General features: G+C 46.7%; 1 protein-coding gene and 1 non-coding gene across 6 annotated transcripts in view; one reads left to right on the forward strand and one right to left on the reverse strand.

The window, feature by feature from the left end:
• MPZL1 (myelin protein zero like 1) overlaps positions 1 to 15,745 on the reverse strand; it is a 41,749-nt gene extending 26,004 nt beyond the window's left edge. For 3 of the 5 annotated variants that reach the window (XM_075768536.1, XM_075768561.1, XM_075768571.1), the window contains exon 1: positions 15,578 to 15,745. In XM_075768536.1, coding sequence (XP_075624651.1) covers positions 15,578 to 15,713 — 136 coding nt within the window. In that variant the 5' untranslated portion in view covers positions 15,714 to 15,745. Of the gene's footprint in view, positions 1 to 14,396; positions 14,484 to 15,577 lie in introns of those variants that run through there. The other 2 variants (XM_075768544.1, XM_075768551.1) reach the window with 2 other exon arrangements.
• Positions 15,746 to 20,629: 4,884 nt separating this feature from the next.
• Positions 20,630 to 20,701, forward strand: TRNAP-AGG (transfer RNA proline (anticodon AGG)). The gene has a single exon. It is a non-coding gene; the product is annotated as a tRNA-Pro (tRNA).
• Positions 20,702 to 21,259: the final 558 nt, after the last annotated feature.

The raw sequence follows: 21,259 nt of genomic DNA on the forward strand, positions 1-21,259 counted from the left end.
GGGCTACCATATCTTAAATTCAGGGATTTTCCTCCCTTATTTGAAGGGGAAAGCAAGCCTTCCTGCTTCTTCAGTATCTTAGCTGATGTATTTCTCAACTTTGAATAAACTAGCTCTTGAAGTAGGCAAACTGAAGAGAAAGATTCCAGTTGAGGACAGTTAAAAGAAAAAAAAATTGAAAAGTAAGAAAACCCCACCTACGTTAGTCCTTAAATCATGGGGTTTATGCTTTCAGTCAGTGAGAGCTACCAGCTCAGCAGCCTTCAAAAGTTGGATAGCAAGCTTCTTTCAAGTGATATGACCATCCTAAGGCGTAGATTTGCCATACATCAGGTTATTTTATCAGAGCTTAAAAATAAGCAAAGCCCATGCTCAGTAGAGAATTTTAGAAACCAACTTTTACATATGCAACTTTAAGCCTCCTTCCCCAAGAAAAAAAAGGCTGGCATGAGCATGCCACTTCACATCTTTCTCCCTCATCCCGAGACTACCAAGTCTATTGGGCAACTCTAGCTGACCAGCTGCAGTCACAAACACAGCAGGTAGCAGCAGCTGGTCCTGCGAGCTGCTGACCGCCTGCGAGCTCTGGAGTGCTAGTTCAGTCAATGAAATGGCCAGGCAATGAAAGAGATGAAAACACCCTGGCCATCTGGGTACACCCAACAATCCCTACGTGCATGGCTTTGGAGGAACCGCTGTGTCTCACCCAACCCACATGGCAAGCCAGGGGAAGGCAAAGCACGTGCCCAGGGGACACGGAATTAGCATGCAAGCACTGCAGGGGTGGGAGAATTAAGCACACCAGTTTAATTACAATAACCAAAGCCAGAAGAAACCACCATTCACTTTGCCATTCAGCATCCACGCTGTTCACTTCTCAAACTCACTAACTCCTCAGTACCATCAGGTTATCCATGATCTCTCAGACTCCCCTGTCATCATTGCTCTCATTTCAAACAAGTGAAAGAGAAATAGCACCCTAAGGGAGGGGGATTTTCATCAAGAGGTTGTATCAGAGCTTCCTTTCTCTTGTACGTACTCTGACTATGGGCCAAAAAATATTCTTTTGTAAAACAATTACCAAATATTTATTTGGAACATACAAAGGCTTCTAGCAATTCAATGAAATGAACTCAGAGCTGCTGTGCTTTATATATTTTTTCCAGCTAATGGAGTAGAAAAGAAAAAAATAAATAAAATCCATTGTTTTGAGTCCAAGCCACAGAACAAGCCTCCCTTTCAAGCATAAAACAAGCAAGATGCACTCAGCATTTGTGTAGGAGGAAAAGAGTCTGCACAGACATTGTCTGCTTCTACATGGTACGGAGAACTCCCTGCCACACACAGTGGGAAGCATAGATCTGCTTAATCTAAAGAAGTCACTGTTCTAACTCACTAACAACCTGTGAGAGAACTGTAGCAAAGCAAAAGAAAAAAAAAAATCTGACTTCTCCCTACAGTCTGGAAAGGCAGGAACTATGTAATCTTGTACAGATATTTCCAGCAAGTTTAATTTTCGTATGTCCTATTGTTGTCTCAACTTCATGTTTTTCTTTGCCCATTCTCTCCCCCTAGCCTAAAAATTGTCCCTTGCTTTATTTGCTCTTTCAGTGTGCACTGCTTCAAAAAAATTTTTTCCTGCCTCTGTTGTGTCACAGCATGAGCCATAAGCTCCTCAAATCTCAATATTATTGTTTGGAAGTGGTAGAGAGGCTGTAACACTTGACATTTGTTCACCCTTAGCCCTCTATTCCCATGCCTTCACTGATACAGTGGCGCTTCCTGCTACCTTGAACTCTTTGGCTGTCTCTGCCATAATAAAATCCACATGGATCATCTTCAGCTCTAGCTCTTTTCCTTCTCTTTCCACATTTTCCAGGATTACATCCTTCTTCCAGCTCCTCCATCTATTTAAATGCTTCAGTTGGAGAAAGTTGAATTTTGAGTCATATTCCAGTCACACCCACTGCTCAATTCCTCAAGCTTACACAGCCTTAGTTCCTCTCAAGAGGAAAAAATTCATCACAGGAAATAGTCTGAGATAGAAGACAGCTTTAGGAAGGGAAGGTCTGCAAGGTACGTAGGGCAAAGATAAACACTTGCTCTTCTCCTATAGATCCTCCTTGATCCCATCACCCTGACCAACTGCCTGTAGCCCTAATATTTCCCTCCGAATCTCTTTTCTAGCCCTCAATTGCTTTAATTCTTCTTTTCAGCAGAAAGATGCTTCTATTTTTCCTCACCTACCTTCAAAATTGTTGGGAAAAAAACTACCTGTGCCTCTTCAGACATTTCTTTTTCATCCCTAGTGCTGTTGGAGCAGTTTTACTCCAATTGTATCAATTCTCAACAGCTAAATTTTCAGCCCCCACACTTCAATGAAAAGACTCCATCCTCATCTTCCTTCTCAGACAATCCTATTCTTGAAATAGGACACAACACTCATACTCTTACTAACTTACTAATCTTTTCTTATTGTTCCCGTCATGGATCTTCATTCTTCATCAACGCTCTCTATTCTCACGTTTCTCTTTCCTCGTATCTTGTCTCGGGGATCTCATCTGCAAAACAAGTTCAGCTCCCATCACTGCACTGACTACTCAGATCTGTGCCTCTGCTCAGGATCTGTCTCCTTATGTTCAAAGAACCGTGTCAGCCTGACATCTTTGTCAATGCTAGGTTGTCAGCTCACACTAAATGGGACTAAAACAGAGCTCATTTCTTCCCCCAGAGCACTCCACAACTGTATTTATCACCATGGACCTGCCACGTCTCCCCAACTCATAACCTGTACAGCATTTTTGACCTTGAACTCTTCTGAGATCAAGGTAGAGTCTTTCAGAGTTTCTAGCCACCCACTCAGCTGACACCGGTCTAAAAACTCCATTTTGTATCTTGGCCTTCATTACTGCGATGTCCTTTTTGCTCTGGACAGATGGTCAGTAACAGACCAGTAATATCGCAGTTCCTGGTAACCAAACTGCTCCAAGGGTGATATTAAGAAGAGGAAGACATCGCATATACAAGATTACTGCTTTCTTCCATGAATTGACTTCAGAAGATGTAGTACGCTTGCCCAGAGCAAGCATTATTCATTATACAGCATCACCACCTAATCAACTTTATGGACTCAATACTGTTTAAACTTACTTGCTGGGAATGAACAAGACCTTCCTAACTCTGAAGGTGTAGCTCTCCAGTAGCTTAAGTAGATCTGAAGATGCAGAGCTTTCTTCCTAGTAACACCAGTACGCCTGTCAGGTGACACAAAACTACTGAAAAAGCCACATGTTTTCAGATATTTCAGCCCTGGCCCAGCTCACAACCCCCAGGCACTGTGCCGTCACTGACACCTTAAGAGTGGCCACGATACACTGCTTTGAAATCACCCCTGCGGAAGAAGCCTTTACAGTTACCGAACAGCAAAGTATAGGAAGATGTCATTCAGAATTGATAGCAGACAAGCATTCATAAACACAAGGGGTTGCATGTAATTAGTTAACCAAATTGTGGTTAACTATTTAGTTTTCAGTGAGATTAAGAGCAGTCAAGCTTAGGGTTTTCACCAGCGTAACATGAAAGACTCCAGCATTGCACTGGTAAGTGAATTTAACTGGTATCTTTGAAATGGGGTACATCTTGATCAAAAACCTCTTAGAGAAGATGGCCAGTTGCTGTCTACAGCACACTGATGGCAGTCCTCCTCACGGGCGTCCTCTCCAGAACATCTTTGGCCAGGTCAGCTGAGACTCACCAAGTCACACATGCTGGCAACTTAATCTGCACAGGAGAGACAGGCTATGTGACTGGCTACCGTACAGGTCAAAGTCTGGATTCTTCCCCTTGTCCGCTACCACTATCTGCTTACATTCAAAGCTATATCCTTGATTAAACACAATAATATGCAAATTATGCTCCAGTCCCCAGAAACAACTTACAAGGTAATCAATCAGTTGACATAACAAGGTTACACGGGATTATAGAGATTCACCTATGCATGCCACAGTCATTGAAATGACACCAAGCATCCAAGCACTCATCCCTGTTTCAGTATTAAGAGACTCTTGCCCCCAACCATGTTATAGCATCAATCTCATCAGACTTCTCAAATCCGCATTGTAGTACCTTCTCCTAAACACTGTCTCTCACACTTGGGAGGATCTGCTTAAAAACTGCAAACTGATTTCACTTCCTTCAAGCTCTCTTAAGTGCCTCGAAAACATTTAGTAACAGCATCTGTATAAAACCAACAACGCCTAAGCTGCTAGTGCTGGAGATAAATGCCTCCTAAAGCAGAAGGGTTTTTTCCTACTTTTACTTGTATCCCCTGGTTGCTCACGCTTGTTTCATACTGGCTTAAAATATATATATATATATAAAAAAATACCTTTTGGGGCAAGAATTAGTTTTATTCTACATTCTCATTGTATATAGAAATAGGGCCTCCCTAGGCAAAGGTTGAAAATTTGGTTTGGTAGCACATCACAAGGAAATCCTTCCTTGCACTGAAGGTTTGCACTAATTAACACACAGCTAATCAAAATTTATTTGTAGACCATAGTCTCCAGTGCGATCTTGGATTCAATACAAAAGTTCTGTTAATTAAGGCTATGAAAACACCAAAATAAACTCGATCCCCCCACATCGAACTCAGCTTGATCACCAGCAGTCCTAACAAACCAAGAATGCAAACAACTAACACTAATCACGGGCATCTTATCTCCTCAAGCACAAACACAGTCGAAGCAGAAGCTTTTATCAGATGACTAAATACTGGATGCTTACAGCTGCTGCATTTCCCATCCTACACTGGGAAAAGTGCTATACTCCCTCTTGAAATGGCCAGTCATCAGTTTATTAATTAATACAAGCAACTTGCTTCGTTTATCTTAGAGATGCCTAGTAACACAGTCATTTATATAATTTATAAATAAAGTCTCTTATGGACGAAAGATCAAGAAATAATCAAAAAGTCTCGTGAAAGAAAGATTAAAAGATTCAGACAGGCTGTTACAGGTAACAAGTTGATTACAGAGTTGCAGATCAGGAAAATGGAAAGAAATGCATTAATACAACAGAGTTTGAGCAGTTCACATTTAAAGGTCTCAATAAAACGACAGAAAAGTCAGTGTATCGATATGTTCACTATAGTTTCCCCAGCAGCCCAGAAGTTTCATCAGAAAAGAGGATGTGGGATTTTCTAATGACATGGGGTCATAAGTCACAAAAACAATATACACTTGTGAAACAGTGTTTTCATTAAGAAATACACTTTCTTAATGTCAAGCACGTTGTGAAACATCAAAGCCTATTGTTGACATAATTCTGAACTACAGTTGCATGACATTTACTTCTTTCTCCCACAAAGAAAGATCAATCCCCGTACAATCAGCATGAAACAACAGCAGCAAGACCCCTACAATACGTTTCAGAAAACCAGCACAAAGTTGTATTTCCCTACTGCAATTACGGGCACTTATGTCCCCATAGGCCATCATTTCTTCACTGTAGATAAAAAACCTGGTGGAGAAATCTTAGCTTTCACGGTCTTAATATACTGGAGTAGACATGCCCAAGTCGCTCCTCTGAAACTCCCTAAGATCTGTTAAAGCATCCAGACGCTGGGTCGAATTTCCACACAAAGAAACCATGTTGAGGCTAAATGATGTCAATGAAAGTAAAATTCATGCCAGCCATTCCACCTAGGAGCAAACTATACTGTATTTCATAAGGACAACACACAAGTGTCACAGAGCCACAAATGTCAGCATAAACAAAGAATAGACTGATTGGCCATTTCCACACCAGAAACCCATTATGGTGTTATCTGGTCTGAAGTCTTATTAGGTGTATAGATATAAAAATGCATATATACATATATATTTCTACATATATGTTCTTGCATGTCACTGTGGTAGATCAACCTTGGCTGGCTGCCAGATGCCCACCCAGCCGCTCTCTCACTGTCTCTTCCCAAACAGGACAGGGGGAGAAAATAAGATGAAAACGCTCATGAGTAGAGGGAAGGACAGGGAGATCACTTACTAATTACTGTTCCAAGGAAAACAGACTTGACTTGGGGAAAATTAATTTAATTTATTGACAATAGAGTTGGATGGTGAGAAACAACGACAAAAACTAAAATACTTCTTCCCCTCCCCTCACCCCCCCCAGCTCAACTTCATTCCTTCATTCCCCACTCCCAGACAGCCAGGGGGAGATGGAGAGTTGTGGTCAGTCCGTAACAGCTCCTCGCTCTTCACGCCTTTCCCTGCTCCAGCATGGGTTCTTCAGCTACTGACCTACTCCAGCCTATGTTCTGAACTACTCCAGCCTGGGGTCATCTGTGGGCATCTGCTCCAGTGTGGTCCTCTCCACCTGCTGCAGGGGAATACCTGCTCCACCGTAGTCTCTCCCAAAACTTCCAGGGGCATCAGCGGGTTCTCTGCCCTGGCACCTGGAGTACCTTCTCCCCTCCTCCTTCACTCGCTTTGGGGTTTGCAATGTTGTTCCTCACACCTTTTCTCCCCTCACTCCTCACCACCTGTGTGCAGGTGCTTTGTCCCTTCTTAAACATTATCACAGAGGTATCACCAGCTCGGCTGAGGGGCTCAGCTGTGTCCTGTGGTGGGTCTGGTGGAGCTGGCTGGAACTGGCTGTGTCAGGCACAAGGCAGCCCCAGCCTCTCCTCATGGAGACTGTCCCTGCAAACTCCCCACCCCCCACCAAAACCTTGGCATCTACACCCCATACATTCATATGTATCAGCTACAGAAATGATGACTAGACAAAGTCACATCAAACTATCTTGACATCTAAGTTTCAAAGCAACTAAGACTAAATTCTGCTGCCTCAAAGGAGGACAGAAGAGTTAAGTTTCACTCTCAAATGCCAATCTCCAGAACAGCTTTTTGCGACTGCTGCAAGAGCTCCCCAGCTTGCCAATCTCATCAAGCAATTCAGGCTGCTGAAGGAAAGAGAGCTTCCTGTCTTCAGTAACACAGCCAGTCCTGCAGCACCCTCCCAGCTCTATGAAAAGGAAAGAAAAGCTGCTGACACCGAGCCCATGAACACCTACCACCTCCTGATGCCTTGCTGCTGGGAACATTCATCCCCTGAGCAGAGACAAGCTCAGAAGAGCATCTGCCAACACAACATTCACTTTCTCTTGGCTTCTTTGCACATTCAGCTCAGCTCTGCCCAACTCAACGATGAGGGAAGAAGATAGCATCTCACCACCCCAAGTGAAAGGAAAAGAGTTTCACTGAGAAGCCTTAAGCAGGCTGTGGCAAAGCTGTCAAAGCAGTCAATAACATCCATGCATGTCAGCCCTGCATACCTCTGTGCACCTGCTTTGACAGAACTTAAAGACAAGTCTTTAAAGTCACTAAGCTTTGCTACAGAGTCAGTTTTTCAAGTGGGCTCTTCCACATGACGCAGAGCTGCTCATTGTTCTACCAAGGGGCAGCAGAAGAACCTATGCCGAGATTTACTTTCCAAAGCCCATGCTTTTAACCAAAAGTGAAGAACAAGCATAAGAAACAGCAAAGAACATCTGAGCTCCCTTGCCAGCCAGGTAACAAATTTTTTGTTCTATCCCAAGGAAATCATTTTACTGGTATGTCACTCTCTCAACCTGGAGAGCATAAAATTGAAACGCTTGTAAAAGTGCCGAGATCCATGAACAAGCATTACAGTTGTGCTGCTTCATGTGCCAATTACAGAACCATTCATATATCAGGTTTGGACAGATGCTTATTTAGTCTCGAGGCAAATAACATCTAGCCCTGTTCTAGTACATTTCCTTGGGGATCACAAAATAAATACTTCCCTGCCTATGCTGGAGACTGGGACACCAATCAGCAGCTCAGGTACCTTCCAAATCAGACATCATATTTTTCCATTCAACAGCCCTTAAGTGGTTTCCCTTCCATGACCAAGTAAGTTTACAAGTGTGCAAATTCAAGTAAACAGTTCTTGTTGACAAAGCCAAACCAAAACAGTGAAAAACCCAAAGGGACAAGTTAAGTAAACTCATTCAAAGTGCAAAGAGTAACTGGAACAGCTGATGGCAGCTGTTCTACCCCTAATCCTGCAATACTAACATAGTCATTAACAAACACAGCAGATTACTCCTTGGGCACAAGGAAAGATTCCAGAAAATGGGAATTAATATTAAAGAAGGGCTACGCAGAACATGAAGATAAAGAGTACATCCCAGAAGACTCACCTAGAAACACACCAAGTTTTTTCCCCGCCAAAAACGGTATCATTAAGCTTGCTTAACTAAACAACTGAGAGAAGTTGGGTACAGGTACTCAACATGTGGCAGAGAGATTGAAGAAAGCATCCCGCCATCACAAACATTTCCTAGAATTACTATAGCAATCCACCAAAACTCACAATGTCTGCTAAAGAAATGAGAGTATTAAGGATCAGAAGTTGCTGACCAAAAAAAAAACCCCAACCAAAAAAACCCCAACCAACCAACCAACCACAAAAAAAAGGTGTGGACAGTAGAGATGGACATGTCACTGACTGGAACAAAAGCTTCCCTCTAGGTCAGCACTGGTTATTAGTACTATTTTAAGTGAAACTATGTTAAAAATACCAGTCATGTTGCCAACTGCTGATGGCATGCAGCATCTTTTTGACAAAATCTAGCGTTAGCAGCGTGAAAACTGCCAATTTCCAAAACAAATTAGGCAGTAGAATTTAGGATGTGGATATGCAAATGTCACAAGGAGATACTGAGCAAAAGGCTACATATCAGAGATAAGAAGCTGCCCTTCTTTTCCCCTTTTACAGTATCAATACAGAAAGTTGCAACCAACTCAGTGGCAACAAATTGATATACACCAAGAAACATTTGCAGAAGATGCACTTAGAACTAATACCATCCAAGGTATTAGCAGCATTTCAGTACTAGTCAGTCCCACGTGTCATCATTCCTGACCCAGCATCATGTCCACCTCTTGCCAAGATTTGGTATTTCCACCAGCCTGAAAGGTGAACACAGGGGTTTTCCTGCATACAGAGGGTCCCGATTAAAACCTGTTAAATAAAATCCCATCACTTAACAGAGCAAGCAGATAGAGATAGGTGAAATTAAGTCACCCAAGTGATTACCCTCCTCAGCTACCAGGCTCCTCAGTCACACGGCCAATCTGTTCTGGTGTGACTAGAGACTTACTTTCAGCAGTTCAAGCAAATCCAAAGATCTCTGAGGGACAGATCCCTTACTGTTCCACCAACTGCTGAGTGCCTGCAGCCAGCTCTGGCACGTCGCTCACAGCAATCTTACACTCACTTGCTAACCAAACTCGCTAACTTACTTGCTGAGTAAACTCATAACTACCTATAACCTGCAGAAGCGCAACCACAAAATCAAAAATCAAAGCATTGTTTCACAAGAATTTGTCAGTGGTGGTGCCAATCTAAATAGCTCCCATGCCCACTTATAACATGAACTTGATGAATCTGACCTGGAACTAGTCCATGTTCAAAACAACTCTTTTTCCGTTGTTTTCTTTTAAACCAGACTAACAGCCTAACCCAATCCACTGTACACCATATTTGTACAACAACAACCAAGCAAGGTTAGGAATTACTGAGTAGGAGCTGCTTCAGCTGGCTCTTCCCAGGAATGCTTCTATTTTGCAAAGTGTTTATGGTCTCCCTTGTAGCATACTCTACATCACTTCCCCAGTTTACACATATGAGGTCATTTCTAGAGCCATTCCTTTGATTAGAGCAGCACCTTCGTCCACACCTGTGCTGACTTTGTCAAGCAGCAGGGTATGTAGCATCTCCACGCAGCCATCATCTCAGCACCTTCCACACTGACAGAGTCAAGCAATCCTGTAAGGCCTCTATCTAAAAACTTCAAGGCATACTAACCAGTCAGATTTTAAAAATCCTGCTGCACATACAGCTTTATAGAATTTATTACCAAAAAGAATCCTTGTTCATCATCTTTCACTCACGTGCATGACAAAAACAAGTTACTGAAAAGTGTAACAGATGGCTAGCAGCCAACTGAAGATAAATGCCTCCAGCACTGGCCATTTCACCTACCTGGAGGTCACCTGCCCTGATTTACCTCCTCCTGGTGAAGTGAAAGTACTTAGGAAAGTGCCACCAGCCACCACTCACACAACTGCTGCACTGCTTAGATTTTAACCCTCCCTTAAGGAACACAACCTCAATCTGATTTTAAACACTGAAGGTAGGGTGTAACCAATGTGTCAGGGTGAGCTCCTTTAATGCCCTTTAACATCATGTGTTTAAAGGATCAGCAAATGTACCGCAAAGCATCTTTTTCTGCAGGGTTGGAGGTAAGAGAGTTCATGAGAACAACTAGCCTTCCTGTTTCCTTCCACACTTTAAGCCAAAACTTTGCAGCAGCACAAACTGGAAAGTGCCAACTCAACAGCTAAATAAAAATGCAGGAGCTGAAAGGCACAGTAGGAAAAGGGAACAATATACAAGGGTTGTGGGCTAACCCCAGTGTGCAGCTCAGCTGCAACAGACAGGATGGGGGAGAGAATCAGAAGGGTAAAAGTGAGAAACTCATGGGTTGAGATAAAGAGTTTAATAGGTAAAGCAAAAGCTTTCATTCACTGCTTCCCATGGGCAGGCAGGTGTTCAGCCATCTCCAGGAAAGCAGGGCTCCATCATGTGCATAACAGTGACTTGGGAAGACAAATGCCATCACTCTGAACATCCCCCTCTTCCTTCTTCTTCCCTCTCAGCTTTTATTGCTAAGCAATACCATCATATGGTATGGGATATCCCTCTGGTCAGTTGGGGTCAGCTGTCCTCCCAGCTCCTCGTGCACCCCCAGCCCACTCGCTGGCAGGGCAGGGTGAGAAGCAACAAACGCCTCAGTGCTGTGTAAGCCAACCTAAAACAAGTAACCAATGTAAAACAGCGATGTGTTATCAAGTCTGTTTTCAGCACAAATCCAAAACACAGCTCCTACTAGCTACTATGAAGAAAATTAACTCTATCCCAGCTAAAAAGAGTACCAGTACAGTTACTCAATATAAACACCTCCAATTAAAATAAACCTGGCTTATAAAGGACAAGTAACAGAATGATCCTGCCATTTTGAAGTTAAAAGAGATGGGGGAAAACCATAACAACCAGTGTAACTGGGGGGAATCATCTGGCTGAAGGGTCATCTTTCAACCAGCTCAGACAGCAAACAGTACTGATGTTGCCCCTGCCTCACGAAGCATACCCACAGCATTTGTGCTATGGGTACAGCTTACTGCTAAACCCTAGTCTGAGTAAAAACTTGCTCTTCTAAATAACTGCTGTTTTGAGGTAAGAGTAAATCACTGAAGTTAGAGTTCTCCAAGCCTCTTTGCTAGCAGCAAAGCCAGTTCAGAACTTCTTGTCCTCTCCCACCACAGCTTCCTCTTACACAAGATGTTGGCATCCTCTCCATTGTGCTAATCACTACATACAGGATCACACTAACCCAGATCAGCAAAGCAATGAAGATAAATAAACCACACACACACAAAAGAAGACACAAACCACAAGGATGTAAATATTTTCATACCCAGAACTTCCAGCTTTCTGATGTCTTCCTTGGATATCCTGAGTTAGCATTCAATAGTTTAATTTTTGGGTTGTTTTTTTTTTTTTGCATATAGGACTGCTTACTTTGTTAATTTATCAGTTAATTACATGTAGGTGGCAGAAAGAGCCATGTATGCCATACATGATCAAACCACATCACATCATATCACACTCAGAAAACTCCCACTATGGGTATTAATAATAAGCTTTAGATAGATGACTTCATGATGACCGATATAGCACCTCTCTAGCTAAATAATAACTCTTTAGAAACTATTCAGATTAAAACCTTCTAAGTCAAACAGTACAAGATGTCTGCTTTGTAAAACTATGTTTCATTTCTTTGGTCTTCCATCTAGACTGAAGGTACCCTGTATGGTACATGGGACATTCAGCATCTGCTGTTATCAGTCAGGATAAGATAAGTCCATAGACAGACAGTGGAACTGCCACTTAACGCAATCAATTGCAATTCAGATAACAAGCAAAAGAGCCGTGCATGTTGTTATTAACATAGAGGTAGAGGACTGTTGGGTGGCTGGGGTCATGAAGAACCTAGCCATTTTATAAGGTGGCACTAAACCACACTTTATCATCAAAATATTAAGTTCTAGTCTTTTCAACTCTTGCCGCTGCTGAGCGGCAGTCCCACCATCAACCTAACCAGCAGAGAGAAGAGTTTATCCACCTCATCACCTTCTCCCTTTGCAGAACCTGCTTAGTGCTGCAGGCAAGAAGTCTTCCTACCTGCAGCATCAGTGGGCTCAGCTTAAAAGAACTAACAGCTTCTGACGGGGTGAATATAGCAATTCTGACTAAACCTGGCACAAACACGAAGTGAGCATTGCAACCCTGACTTGCACTGTTATTTTCATGAAACATTTCAAGCAGCAACTGAAATGTGCAGGTGAGCTCAAAGCACTCACAGGCACTTGAGCTATTTAACATCTCAGTCCTCCTCTGCTTGTGCACCTGTATGTCAGTGTGTATAAAAGAGGTAGTAGTAGAAGGAAGAAACAAAACAAAAAAAAGATCAAGCTTTGTTGGCATCAAAAAGAGTAGTAGAAATATCAGTAATACTCTTTCCAGTCATGTCTAGACATTCTTTAAGACTTTCAGAAGCAATCAGGCACCACCTTCATGTTAAACACAGATATGATATCACTTTAAGTGATGCTTACATGGCTTACAAATTCAGTATTGCAAAATAATCCATTTTCTTGATAGTCTTGACTAGTTGCAAGGCTCACCCACTCATACAAGAAATTATAACTAGATTAACTACTTATGCCACAAATGTCCACAGGATCACAAACGGTACACTTCACAATGATCGTTCATTGTTACAAGTAAATGAAGCAATCAAGTTTTCAGACAACTGAGCGTAAACCAGCAACATGAACTTCTAACGCACGCATACGGTGCACACATGAAAATAAACTTAAACCCCCATTGTCTGTACTTAGCTGTTATGCAACAGTTACCTGCTTGGCTAGGCAAGGCAGACTGTGATGTTAAACCAGGCCTGTACAACACAGCCCCCAAGTAACATTTTTGTCTCGCTGCAGGTTATTGGCCACAAGAAATGGGTCTGCCATCAAGCATACAAAGACACAGAAGAGGAGCCACAAGCCATGGCAGCTAAGCTATGCAGCACATTGCCCAGCCACACATCACATCCAAGCAACTGAGTGGCAACAGCTCTCTGAAAACGCCACTTCTGCCCCTGCCCTTTGGCTTGGCAGTTCTTTATTTCTGAACCTCTCACTAGATGAAAATCCAGCAGAGGAAAGGGGAACAGAAAGAGGGTCTTTGAAAAATAGCAGGAACCTGAACGACACAGGCAAGCCAAAAGGCAGAGTATTTATTACACAGGACTCCTTACAACCCCAAACTCTAGAGAAGGTCATGTTTTCCCTATCAATCACCAAGCTACTTTGCACATGCAAAAGAGGTGAAGAGCCTGCACACTGGTCACTTATTCCAGTACAAAGACACAAACCTTGTGCCAATGCCAAACATGGAGGGGGGAAAAAAAAAAAAGTGCCTTTTCAAAGCAGTCAGAGGGATAAAGGATGTGCAGGATAAGCACAGAGGGAAGCCAATGTGAGAGTAACTTCTGATTTGGGGTTAAAAAAAAAAAATAATCAACAGTTGTAGGGATGGGAACAGAAACACAGTCCAACAGAGGTAAGAAAGTGATTTTAACACCCATTTATTCCTTTAAATTGCAATCTCACTTTTTAGATCGTCTCCACTCCAGGGAGGGTCTCTTCCAAAAGAGTGTCTTGTAGCTTTGCTCGGGTTTAAGATACTATATTTGGTTACATACCTCAGACTTTGTAGATCTACTACTCCTAGCTACACATAGCATTACTGTATTTGTACCTTTTGTTGTGGTCAGGGGAAATACGCACCTTCTCCTGTCTCTATATTTATTTTCAAAGAGCTTAGTTTTACTGTAAGCTATGTATCTATCACATCTACCTACTTAGTTCCAAGGTTGTCTCTGCAGATATACAGCAAGCCTTAGCAATCTCTACTCATGTTTATTGCAAAATGCAGAAATCTTAAACAAACCCAAACAACAATGCTATTTGCAAATAAGAAGTTTCAAGTTTCTTACCACTCAGCACAGTTCCTTATTAAACCTCTTTCCAGATGGATTCATAGTTTTACACAGTTTTCCAGACAGATGACCTGAGAAGGCATCAGGCTTCTTTAATGATTCCTATTAACTTAGTTTGCAAAGTTTTACCCACTAAGCAAGTATTGCTAACCAAAAATACCTCCAGGTGACATACCATCATTGTCCACCCCTAGCATCTACACACGCTGAGCTACCTTGGGAAATGCGTATGATCTTTTCATTTCGGAATGGTACGTTGAACACAGAACTCTTTGCCCTGTAAGGATATAAGCCACAGCAAAGTTAAGCATTACCCTTGCAATTTCTACCGCTCCACAGCATTGAACTTATTCTCCATCTATAGAGTCATAAGCACTTCATTTTGGCTGATGTAATACTCCTCCACCCACATACTTCACCACTGACCAAATCAAAGGTGTTTTCTAAGTCATTTACCCCAACTCCAGCGTCCCCGTTTGCCAGTCACCTCCATGCCGCGCTCTGCCTTTCCTCAACAAAGCCGACTCGCGTCCTCTGACTTAATAACCGACCGAGGAAAAACCGGCGAGCGCTGCTCCAGGGCCGCCCCGCATCACGCCCGTGGCATCACCGGGCCCTGGCCACGCCGGCACCCCCGAGGCAGGCCCCGGTACGGCCCGCGGGGGAGGCACACCTCCCCTTCCCCCCGGGACAGGGCTCCCGGTCCCTCAGGAACCCGGGCAGCACAGCGCGCCCGGGCACGCCGGGTGTCCCGCGCGGGCCAGCCCTGCCGCCGGCGCTCGGGGGGCAGAGGGAGCAGGCTTCCACAGCCACGCGGGAAACGCACCCACGACGCCGATCCGAGCCCCGCCAACTGAAGCGGAGGGGGCCGATTTTGAAGCGGGTGAGCAGGGAATAGCTGAGCCGTACTCCGCCCCCGAAATCGCCCCCCGTTCCTGCAACCGGGAGACGACGATCGAGAACGGCATTTAAAGGGACGAACCGGCTGCACTCGGGGCGCGGGTCACCCCCCCCGGGAGACCTCCCCCCCCCCCCCCCCGGAGCGGCACCCTCCGCCAGGGGCGAGGTACGGGCCGGGGAAGGGCCACCCGGCCCCCGCCTGCCTCACCCCCCAGGGCCCGGCGGCGCCTCCACGTGCCGGGCCGGCCCCTCTCTCCCGAGCGCGGATCGGTACGGGCGGCCCCCACCGGGCCCGACCCAGGCCGGCAAGCCCAGCCCGCCGCCGCCTGCCGCGCCCCGGGTCAGGTCGGGTCGGGCAGTTCCCCCCCCCCGCCGCATCAAGATCCGCCCAGGCTCCGCGCGCAGCCCTGCAGGGGCAAGCGGCGGCGGCCGGCCCGCACTCACGTACTCACTTACCGGCGGCCAGCACGGCGGCGGCGGCGGCTAGCAGCCACGCCGAGCAGGGAAGCCGCGCGGGAGCGGCAACCACCGAGCGCCCCGCAGTGCCTCCAACCGCTGCCATCTTCCTACCGCCACCTCCCCGCGCCCCCATTGTCCGCCCCTGGCCACGGGCCCGCCTTCCCGCGCCCCGCAGCGCCCTTCCCTCGCAGGGATAGGGCCGCGCCGCTGTCACTCGCACACACCTCCTGCGTCCTCCTCGCCCCCACCCAGGCCCTGCCCCTTTCCTCCTCGACGATGGGCCAGAGGAGTGATCCGTCAAGTCCGGGCCCCCTATCCGAACAAGGACTGCACTGGCCCACCCCCCGAGCCGGGCACGTAACTGGCTTCCCCCCACCACCTGGTGGGCGGTGTCGTGGGAGTGTTGTTGCGGTTGTGGCGCGCTCGGCGGCTGCCGCCCCCTTCCCCCCCCCCCCGCGAAGTCCGGGGGACCCGGGTACAGAAGCGTGATGGCGGCGGGGGCGGCGGCATTCCCAGCCCTGGTGGTGTGGCGGGGGGCCCGGAAGCGCCGGGTCTCGCTGCTAACAAGCGCGTCGGGCTCTCCAGGCAGCAGGATGAGCCGGTGCCGAGGCGGTGCGTAGGGCCGCAGGCTGTCGGCCTCCCTTCACCTCACCCGCGCTGCGCCTGCTGGCCTGCGTCCGTGTGACTCTGCCTCCACAGGGACACAGCACGGGAGCCCAGGGCAGCCCAGCGCCAAGTGCCCTCGCCTCAGGCTCTGGTGCTGCCCAAGAGTTAACCTTCCATGTGGAAAGCTTAACAGAGTGCCTTTGGAGGTATGCTAGCTGTCTTCCTTTTACATCAAAAAATACTGAAGACAACTGATAGTCGCGCAAATGGAGTTGTGCATTTGTTAGTCAAGAGCTGTGGGCCTGTTGCTCTTGTGACCAAGGAGGGCTGCAGCAGAATTCACTTTGGTTACAGTGTGGTGTTTCCAGCTGTCTCTATGATGTGAATCTCTTGCCAGGCATTACTAGGCCCAGTTTTCCAAAGAGAAACAATAGGAGCAGGCTGCAGCGTTTATTTAGTGTCCCAGCCTCTGCGCAGGCATTGGCAAGTGAGTTCCCCCCCATGTGCATTACGGTGCTGGCTGACTAGTGTGCACCCTGATCGCTGGTCCCAAGCTGCCAGGGATGCGGGAGAGCGCTGCTGCAGGCTGCGAGTGGGGATGAGGTGGGGGTTTCCCCTGCCTCCCCCGAGATCCTTCTTGTTCTTCCCTGTTAATGCAGAAAGCCTGTTTTGGCGTGTGCTGCCTGTAAGCACAGGCTCCTTCAGAAGCTCTCCGGCTATGCTGATCGTAAAATTGCCTTTGCCTTCTGCCTGAAAATACCTGCTTGGAATTTCCCCAGGCTCACCGACTGGGATCCCTGCTGTTAGAGACCTCCTGAGACCACACCTTCATCCTTCCTTCGTTATCTCCTTGCTTCACTCCTGCTCTTTTGGGAACCTCTTTGCGTACATTGCTACTTTTGCTAAGCTATGTATTTTAAAGAAGTTGCACAAGTTTAGTCATATTACAGGGCTGTTGCTCGCTGCATCCATGGGACTTCACAGGCCCGCAGTGTACTCAGTTTGCTCCTGCCCGGTGCTCCATGGATGCCAGTCCTCTCCCAGATGCATGTGCCACCACAATTTCTCTGCCACTCTCTGGCCACCTAATCACATCTGTAGATGAAACAGGCCACAGGAAAGCCCTGCTGCTTTGCGCCATGTTAAGGAACGCCATGACAAAGCAAGACCCTGTAAAAACACTGCACGGTGCTGGTTTGTTTTTTTTTTCCCCAGCTGTGATGCAGACACAAGGTTCACACCTCTCGTGGGATTTACAATGTAACAGCGTATGCATTCATTATTCATGCCGTAGGGGGAGGTTCTGGAGCACGTTCCTCAGCTAACCCTAGAAACCCAGGCTACCAGAAATCCAAGGCAGCAATTGGGAATAAAGATCAACACAGGCAAATCTTTGTAGCACAGGGAATTATCACTGTGTTTGGCTGTCACCGTATTTAGTCCCTCTGACTTCCCTTGCAGCTGAGTTTGTAGCCAACTGATCAATATCCCCACTTTCCAAATAGAGCAGAAACTGATATGCAGTGATAACCCTTTTATCCCAAGCCCTTTTGCCTCAATACTCCCACGGAGCCCTTCCTTTCTATGGAAATTCTGCCTAGTCTTACAGCTCTCCTCTGTGACTGACTACGAGTGCTCTACCAACATGGAAGCACATCAATACCCAGAGTTCACCATTTACCTTCAGGCCCTTTCATTCTGCACAGTTTAAAAATGTTCAATCCCCTGAACAGGCCAAGTTTTATCTTTCTAGGCATTTTTTCAAGATAGTCAACCTAGAGGTTTTTAAAAAAATATATTATTTTTCTTATTCTCAAATTTACTGCCCTTCACAGAGCTCAAGCGTTCTCTTTTAATGTATTAATAAGCCTGCTTTGGCCACATGTACCCCTTGCCAGAGGATTCCTACAATCTCTTCCATCCCTGGCAGAGCTAAGATAATGTTGTCACAGGTGCAGCCCTACGAACGTCCCGTTTGCTGTGTAGTAGTATTGCTGTTCAATACAGAGAGCATCTGGGAGAGCAGCCGGTCTACTTATTCTAGACGGTTTTTTTATCCAGATAGTAATGATCAAATTACTGTCTTCTGCTACTTCCAGAGAGGAAGCGGGGTGCTGGAACAACTTAATCTGTCCTGAGGAACATATATTGCATTTGTACGCTATGACATGTTACTATTAAGGTTATGACAAAAAGAACTGGGAACACTTATTGGAGTGAAATGCAGAGCCTACAAACTGTACTACCCAATTCCTTAACTTATCTCAGCCCACAACCCCCTGATAAGCTAACTCAATTAAAGGTGTAGTTGCTGCAGTCCTTTTGCCCTCTAGCTATGCAATTCTACTCTCTGTCTAGTGATAATACTGGTATTTATCAAATTTCTTAGTAATTCAGCTCACTTAGCTGGCAACAAACGCCTTTTTTTCTGCCTGCATATGGAGAGGTGGGGAGTTACTTTCCTTCACACTGAATCCATTCCCCGTAAGGTCAGACAAGCAACAGTGACAAGAGCAGGACTGCTCAGACAGTGGGGCAAGACATATCGCAGCAGCCTCCAGGCAGGCTGCTGTCAAGTTGCCTAACTGGTTTCTGAGCCTTCTCCCTGGCAGTAAAATCGGCATTCAGTCTCACAAGAGAAGGAAAAATGCTTTTGCGTCCTTTTTTTCCCACTTATCACAAAAGGAAGATCTAAAAATGTGTGTGTCACTGGGGAAGAGGTTAAATACGTTTCTTCATGGTTGCTGTTTATGTTAGAAATTTAGACCTTTGTTTTGGAGAGCTCTCTAGTAGCTTCCGAGAGAGCAAGTAGGACTATGATGGCAAATAAAACAAAGGTAACATCTTCTAGGAGGATAAACAAATATATTCAGACCAATTTTACATTTTTAATCATTTTGTTTTTTATTTAGCCTGCATCTCTGTACCCCCTAAAGGAATTGCACAATAGACACTGTTTAGCACGCAGATATGCATTCCTGCAAAAAATACCCCACCCAACATGCTCATTTTGAAACAGTAAGAGACAAACACAAGAGAGAAAGAAAAAACAGGCTCTCTTTATAAAAGAAAGTCTTGGGTGTCTATTGCAACATTACTTTTTCCTCTGGGAGCTGGGAGAAATTGTGACTGGCAGATACATTTATGTTTACTCTGGTTAAATAGAAATGCAGTGGTTCTTTCAAAACTCAGAGCTGGCAGCAGGACAGTAATTGCATAGGGTACTTGAAGAGTTTGATAATTATTTTTCCGTAATTCAATTAAGAAGAATGTCCTGGATCACCCGTTGTGCAAGGATAAGTATTCTAAGGAAACCTTACAACGGAAAAAGATGCTAATGATGAGCTATTCCAGTGCCGAACTGATGCTAAGGAACAGCTCAAGCCACAAATATTCTTGATAATCTTGATACATATAAAGGGCCATAAAATGAAAGCAATTATTCTTCCTGTCCCTCCTCCTACCGCCCCCTCCACCCCACCCCACCCCTGTTTCTTGGAATACAGACAAAATTAGTTTAGTGACTGTTACTGTACGGAGACAAGAGCCAAGGTAGCACTGACCTCTAGCCTGACCAGAATCAGTGTTTGTTGTAAGAAGACTCTGACGTTTAAGCAGGTGTGCATAAAATCGTCACCTGTAAAGTAGGAAAGTAACGTCACCACCGCTTGGCTGTAGTACAGTTTTGAATGATGGAAATGAACCATGAACTTACCTTCTTTTGGTTGGGCATTGTGGTTTGACTGCTGTGGTTAGACACACAGTAAGCAGATTTTGCACGCAAGGGTAGATAGGTACGCCACAGCGACTGCAAGAAAGCTGGAGAGCAACAGCAGGCCCAGTAACGGCGCGTGTGACTCACTGGTCATACGGAACACTGCAAAAAAGCGGGAGAGGCTGCCCACCCGACGTTTGTTTGAGCTGTCTCAACGAGGCCACTGCAGCAGAACAGTCCCCGTAAGCCCTGACCGCTCCTTGGTGGGCCGCTGGCCGCACCGGGGAGGCTGCGGCACCGGCGGGGCAGGCACAGGGTGAGGGAAACCGCGGGGGTCGCGGCCCGCCAGGCTGAGGCCGGGGGGGGGAAACTTCGGCCTCCGCTGCCTCCGGGCTGCTGGGAGGAGTGGGATTACAGCCTGGCACCAGCCTGCAAACCCTTGGCTGTCACGGAGCCTGTTTACCACCTCTCGCCTATGTAACGCTGTTTTCTGAGGGCTTCTCATCCGTCTCTATTCCGAGCTCGCAGGCACGGCCGCAGTAGCAGAGAGCGTTCAGGCCTGGCGACAGATCCCCGCGCGTACCTGCGGCCCGTTTCCGCTTCCACCGAAGGGGCAGCCCGAGGCCTCGCCGCCTCCCGCTGCGGGCAGCCCCCACCGCCGGGGGTCGCAGTCGAAGCAGCAACGCTCGAGCGTTCCTCTGCAAGGCAGAAAAACTTTCCTTCACCGCGGCTCGTTGGTCTAGGGGTATGATTCTCGCTTAGGGTGCGAGAGGTCCCGGGTTCAAATCCCGGACGAGCCCAAGTTTTTTTTTTTTCCTCCGCCCCCCCCCCCCCCCCCCCCCCCCCCCCATTTCTGTCTCCCCGCTGCTTCCCCGCCCCGCTCCCCACCCGCAGCCAGCGGTGCGAACCGGAGTCCTCCGCTGCGCTGCTCAGGCAGACAGCGGCGTCTCCCACATAGAGCCGAGGGGCACGGACAGGACTTAACAATGAGAGACTCGCTCCCTTTGAACGCAAGGAATAAGAATTCACAGCCCACCAGGCAGGGGTCAGCCCGCTTGTGTTTCGCCCCCTCTTCCCTTCGCACAGGGCGCCGCTTACCCTCATCTCCCCCGCGAGGCCGCTGCCTTCCCTAAATCCCCACCGTACCCACGACGAGACGGGGCTCCGAGGCGCCCATCAACTGCTCCCCGCGGGCCTACCTGTGTCCCCCACGGCGGCTCTACCTCCGCAAAACACAGCCGTGCCGCTGGAGCACCGTGGAGCCTGCCGCTCCCCCCCGCACCGGCTCTTTCCCCCGAGCCCACCCTCCCGCCGCGGGCGGGCCCGAGGCGCCGAGGCAACAAAAACGCTAAAGGGGG

This window comes from Balearica regulorum, chromosome 1 (assembly GCF_011004875.1).
Source record: "Balearica regulorum gibbericeps isolate bBalReg1 chromosome 1, bBalReg1.pri, whole genome shotgun sequence".
NCBI classification, from domain to species: domain Eukaryota; kingdom Metazoa; phylum Chordata; class Aves; order Gruiformes; family Gruidae; genus Balearica; species Balearica regulorum.